Source organism: Emiliania huxleyi, assembly GCF_000372725.1.
Source record: "Emiliania huxleyi CCMP1516 chromosome Unknown EMIHUscaffold_1537, whole genome shotgun sequence".
NCBI classification, from domain to species: Eukaryota; Haptophyta; order Isochrysidales; family Noelaerhabdaceae; genus Emiliania; species Emiliania huxleyi.
The window spans coordinates 1-5640 of NW_005201050.1; the positions used below are offsets into that span (position 1 = coordinate 1).

At 62.4% G+C, this 5640-nt stretch overlaps 1 protein-coding gene across 1 annotated transcript; it reads left to right on the forward strand.

Moving 5' to 3' along the window:
• Positions 1–5010: 5010 nt before the first annotated feature.
• Positions 5011–5583, forward strand: EMIHUDRAFT_253036 (hypothetical protein; the record flags this gene model as incomplete). Its single annotated transcript, XM_005786178.1, has 3 exons — positions 5011–5319; positions 5403–5475; positions 5564–5583. 3 exons carry the CDS (start codon positions 5011–5013, stop codon positions 5581–5583), a joined length of 402 nt encoding a protein of 133 aa, XP_005786235.1.
• Positions 5584–5640: the final 57 nt, after the last annotated feature.

Consider the following 5640-nt stretch of genomic DNA (forward strand, 5'->3'; position numbering starts at 1 on the left):
CCTGGAGACCTCCCTGACGTCTTCCACACCTTCTTCGGCGAGCGAGGAGAGAGTATACACGTCGTCCACACCCTTCTTTGGCGAGCACACACAAGCCCACACACCGCCCCCCTCCTCCGCGCCGCGAGACAGCCCCCCTCCCCCCCCTCCCTTGCGCGCAGGTATCGCCGGCCTCTCGCTTCTCGGCGCCGCCGCCGCGCTAGTCGTAGTCCGCCTCTCTCTCTCTCTCTCTCCTCCTCTCGCCGGCCGCCCGCGCGCTGAGGAGGCCAGGGGGAGAGGTTAGCGTGTCCCCACCCCCGCCACCTCGCCCTCCCGCAGGCACCGACGGAGTGCCACCGATCGACGCGGCGCACGCCATGCCCGCCTCTGTCATGGAGCAGCTCAGAGCAGAGCAGGCGCTCGAGCCCTCGCGAACCCTCCGTGGGGCGTCGCCACCGCGACCGCGCCGCGGCCGACCCTCTTCGGTGCCACATAGGCGGCTGCAGCGAGCGAGGGCCGCCCCTCGCCGCCGCCAGAGTTCTTGACTTTCGTCGAGTCGGCCTTTACTAGCCGCGCCGAGTACGACCGTTGGGCTGCCGAGATGGAGGCGGGGAGGGAAGAAGCAGAGGGCGACCGTACTTGAGAAATTGGGGCCGGCCTTCCACAGCTTCCCCTTTTCCTCTGCGCAGAGGGCACTCCCGAGTCTTCTTCAGACTACATGTATGCAGTCTCGCGCGTTGCGCCAGGATCGAATCTCAACGCCACCCCTACCTCCTCGAACTTACCCCGTGCTGCTGCTCTGGCCTCTGCCTCTGGTTGTGGTTAGTTGTTAGAGTCGAAACTCAGTTTCAAACTTTGAAACTTTGGGCCCCAAACTCAGATCTCACTGCATCTCTGGGGCAACACTCAACACACACTGTGTGACAGTCCGACCGCACACGGACACACGCGCGCGCCGAGAGAGGGAAAACAAGGAAAACCCCTACGGGAGGGGGTGTTCGAGGGAGCGGAGACAGACGACCTCTGCCGCAAGTCGCGCCGCGCGCGGCCGAAACGCCGCGATGCGCGAAGCCGAACGCCGCGGAGGATATATCCCAGACGCGAGACGGACACCACCACACTTGAGTCATTTGAGCCATGTGAAGCTGAAGCCTGAAGCCTCTTCTTCAGCCATGCACTTGCTACTTCCACTTGGAGCTATACGTCTTCTCTCTCGTCTCTCCTCCGCTGCGCCCTGATCTGTGTGCTCTTCTACGCGGAAGCTTGCTCGCTTGCAGACGGACAATGCTGGCTCGCATCGGAGACCTCAGCGCTGAGGACCTCTGGCCGTAGCCGTCCCTTCGCGCAGCTAGTCCAGAGGGGGGAGACTGCTCCGTCCGCTTTCAACGCAACCATCCAAACGCTGCCTTTGCGTCGCCTGAGTAACCCCCGCCCTTCGTTCACACGCCCCTCACCCGGCTCTCCGATTCGGCCTTGGGAGGTCGCCCAGATTGTCTGAAGAGGCGTCCGACCACGCTGTGGAGCCTTGGCGACTGCTTCGAAGCATCTTGCTCTGCTCGCAGGGAGGGCGCGACGGTTCATCAATGTGCGCGCCGCGCGGCGTGCAGTGAGCAGCGTGTACGTGTATGGCGAGGGGTTCATGGGATTGATCTCTCAGTCCCCACCGAGCCGCAGATGAGGATGAGCATCACGATTATTAACCACAACAGGGCGCCTGCGTCATAGCAGAGTCCGGGTGGGCGCTACATTTCGGTGCAGCAACTGGGGTCCATGTATCGCATCTCTCGCACCGCTGCCGAACAGATGGATCGCAAAGAGGCCATGTCCATCTCTCAGGGCGTGCATTGGCATGCGGGGAGACGACGGCGAAAGAGGCGGCGGCGGGGGGGACGGGATCGACATGAAGGAGCAGGGGCGAGATTTGGTACGTGGATCGCGGTAAGCGTAGCAGCCTGGCCGAAGTCGCGCGATACGAACTCGCACGTCCTGTAAGGTGCCTACGAGCTTTCTTACTTACTAGTGGGGACCTGCGGCGGACCCGCCTCTGTTGAGTGTTGTTCGGGCAGTGAGAGACGCAGGATCTGCACGCCAAAGTGGGGCCACTCCGCATTTTCATTTTGGTTTTGGGTTGTCGGAGATCATCCATCAGCACTCATGTCTCATCAGTCAGTCACGTCAGTCAAAGCAGTCGTGGCACGTGGAGCAGTCGCTGCATGCAACGGCGCCGCCACACGCTCCGGACGACCGACACACCGACACACCACGCACAATGGGAGGCTATCGCGCACGATCGGCCATCGCACCCACCGCAAACACCTCGCCGCACAGATGGGGGGAGGCAAAATCCCACACACACCGGAGCAGCGCATGGATAGGGTCGATTCCGCATGGTACGGGACCCCTCGATCGTCTCGCCCTCCCTCACTGGTGTGTTCATCGGGGGGGGTCATAACAAACACGGTACAGGATCGAGGTGCACGCTGCCGAAGCAGTGTCGTCCCCTCGGGCGAGTCAGCCTTGTTAGATCTAAATGCGTCACGCCGCGCTCTTTTGGCCTGCGCCATCACCGAACATCAAGCGGCTGTGCATCGGTACGTGAGACAGCGAGCTGCTCGGCTTCACTTTTGGAGTGCAGTCATTAGCCTCACATCCAGGGCCGGGGAGCTAAGAAGAGCACCCAGCGGGCCAGATGCTCGGGAGCGGGCTGCGGGCAATAGCCCTCTAACCCTGGCTGGGGGGGGGGGGGGGTGCGCGGTCGCAGGGAGGGAGCGGCCCGGGTGCACTATCCCGGGGAAGGGCAACACGGCGCGCGCACACCTACTCCTACTAGCGGACTCGACTCCAGGCAGTCCCCGCTCACACGGCAGGAACACGCCTGTAGCCCGTAGCCCATCCTAGAGCTGGACCAGGTGGATAACAGGTCATCGATGTGACGTGTGGCCTCTGGCTGCACAAGAGAAATATCAACGGAAAAAATGAAGTTGTTCAAACCTAAGTGCATAGTGCATAGAGAGATGGGCCCAGGTAGGAGGATCCACGCCACCTGACTCGCGTCGTGCCACCTGACTCTCGCCTGGAGAGGCCTCTTAGCCGAGGCTCACGTGGCAATCGCCACGTGCGCCAACAGGGATTTCGGCCATTTTAGAGCCTTTTGCACAAAAATGCAGGTGGCGTTAGCCACTTGCTCCATGAGCAAAACAGTGCAAAAAGCACCTGGAGCAGATGGCTTACGCCGCCTGTGGACATGGGCAAAACAGTGCAAAAAGCACCTGGAGCAGATGGCTTACGCCGCCTGTGGACATGGGCAAAACAGTGCAAAAAGCACCTGGAGCAGACGGCTTACGCCGCCTGTGGCCATGGGCAAAACAGTGCAAAAAGCACCTGGAGTAGATTCCAAACGCCGCCTGTGGCCATGTGATGCGCTCGGGTGGCGCCAAGGGCTTCGGCCCCCTCCAAGCCACCTGCCCCGCCCCCCTCGCCACACGTGGAGGGCTGGAGCACGTGCGCCACCTGGGCCTGGGCAGGTGGCAACAGGTGGCTTCAGCCCCCTCCAAGCCACCTGCCCCCCCTCCCTCGCCACACGAGGAGGGCTGGAGCACGTGCGCCACCTGGGCCTGGGCAGGTGGCTCCAGGTGGCTTCGGCCCCTCCAAGCCACCTGCATGCCCCCCCTCGCCACACCTGGAGGGCCGGAGCACGTGCGCCACCTGGCGCAAGTTTGAATTCGGAAACGGAAAATCCGAGCCACGGAAGGGCTGGCCTGCCAAACGCGAGCCTCCCCGCTCCTCCCCGCGCTGCAAACTGGGACTGTGGGGTGTGTGAAAGAGGGCCTGCGGCGGTCATCGGCGGCTACAATCAATGTCCGGCGTCGACATAAGCCTGGGGCTTCAACCCGGCCGTGCGGGCGTTTGGTGTGGCTGCAAACGCCGCAGGAGCCGGTGGCTGCGCTGCTCACGCGCCGTTGCTGCCGACGCTGAGCAGTCTGACTCGCCAATGAGAAGACTGCCCGATAATACGCCATCACTCGATCCCCGATAAACCAGGCCATGCAGAGCTTTGTCGGCCTCGCCGACGTCGTGTGCTGGCTGCGCGGTAGAGTTGCGAGAGTGGATTGTGGAGGCGCGGCGGGGGCGGCTCGTGGTGCCGAGGCGGTGTATAGTACATTCCTATTCAAAAGAACACGCACGATGAAATTCCCGAAGTGACGCCCAGGTGGCGCACGTGCTCCAGCCCTCCAGGTGTGGCGAGGGGGGGCATGCAGGTGGCTTAGAGGGGCCGAAGCCACCTGGAGCCACCTGCCCGGGCCCAGGTGGCGCACGTGCTCCAGCCCTCCAGGCAGGTGTGGCGAGGGGGGCAGGTGGCTTGGAGGGGGGCGAAGCCACCTGGCGCCACCCGAGCGGTCACATGGCCACAGGCGGCGTTTGGAATCTACTCAGGTGCTTTTTGCACTGTTTGCCCATGGCCACAGGCGGCGTAAGCCATCTGCTCCAGGTGCTTTTTGCACTGTTTTGCCCATGTCCACAGGCGGCGTAAGCCATCTGCTCCAGGTGCTTTTTGCACTGTTTTGTCCATGTCCACAGGCGGCGTAAGCCATCTGCTCCAGGTGCTTTTTGGACTGTTTTGCTCATGGAGCAAGTGGCTAAAGCCACCTGCATTTTGTGCAAAAAGCTGCAAAGGACTCGTGGAGGCACGTGGCGCTTTCCGCGTGTGTCTCGTGCAAAATCCGGCATTTTGTGGCTTTCAGGTGGCACGACGCGATTCAGGTGGTGTGGAGCCTCCTACCTGGGCCCATCTATGAGTGCATACAGTAGTCAGCCAACACCGGCGCTCCTACTGGTGACGGTCCAGTAACCGCGGAGCAAAGTGCCTCGCCGTCCTCGCGGGAGTCGCTTAGGCGGCTCCCGTGGTGTACCTGTGTTAGTGCCAGTGCGCGCCAGTCCCGTGCCTAGTGTCTTTGCGGGGAGTTTCTTGGCAGAGCAGGTTGTCAATGAGCTTGCAGGAAACCTCTGGCAATTCCAGCTCTCACGCCGACAATGAGGCCGACCATGCTGGCTCTGATGCTCTCTGTGGCCTCCGCAGTGACCATCACGGACATGCGCGCCAACTACAGCTCAATCTTCAAGACGGGCAACCGCAACGCCGCCTCTCACCTCTGGGCGTCGTGGATTCTCGACAAGGCGGCGGACCTGCAGCCGTCCAAAATTGTCGAGCTCTTTGGCGGCTTTTGTCCGATCAGTGGATCGCCAGTCGTTCCAAGCGAGTCGAACCGTTGGGAGTACTCTCTTCCGACCCTGTCGGGAGACCGTGTCACCGGCGTCACCTACCACTGCTGCTCGCCATGCGTCTGCGACACGCAGGCCGGCGCCCCACCGCCGCCACCGCTCTCTCCGCGCCTCCCTTCACGCCGCCTCTCCATGCCGCGCAGGATTTCCTCAAGGTCGACACCAAGACCATCTCGACCGCAGCGGGAGAACGACGATTTAACTTTCTCGTCTACGGTGATCCGTGCCTCAACGCCACGAAGCTGCGAGAGCCCTATCGCTCCCCCTTTGGAGAAGGCACGGAGACCTTGACCGGAGGAGATAGGCCATCCGCGCCCGAGCTGACTTGCTCCGCAGGAAAGCTGACTGGAGCGCACCGCTCCGACCACGACGGGATCATCG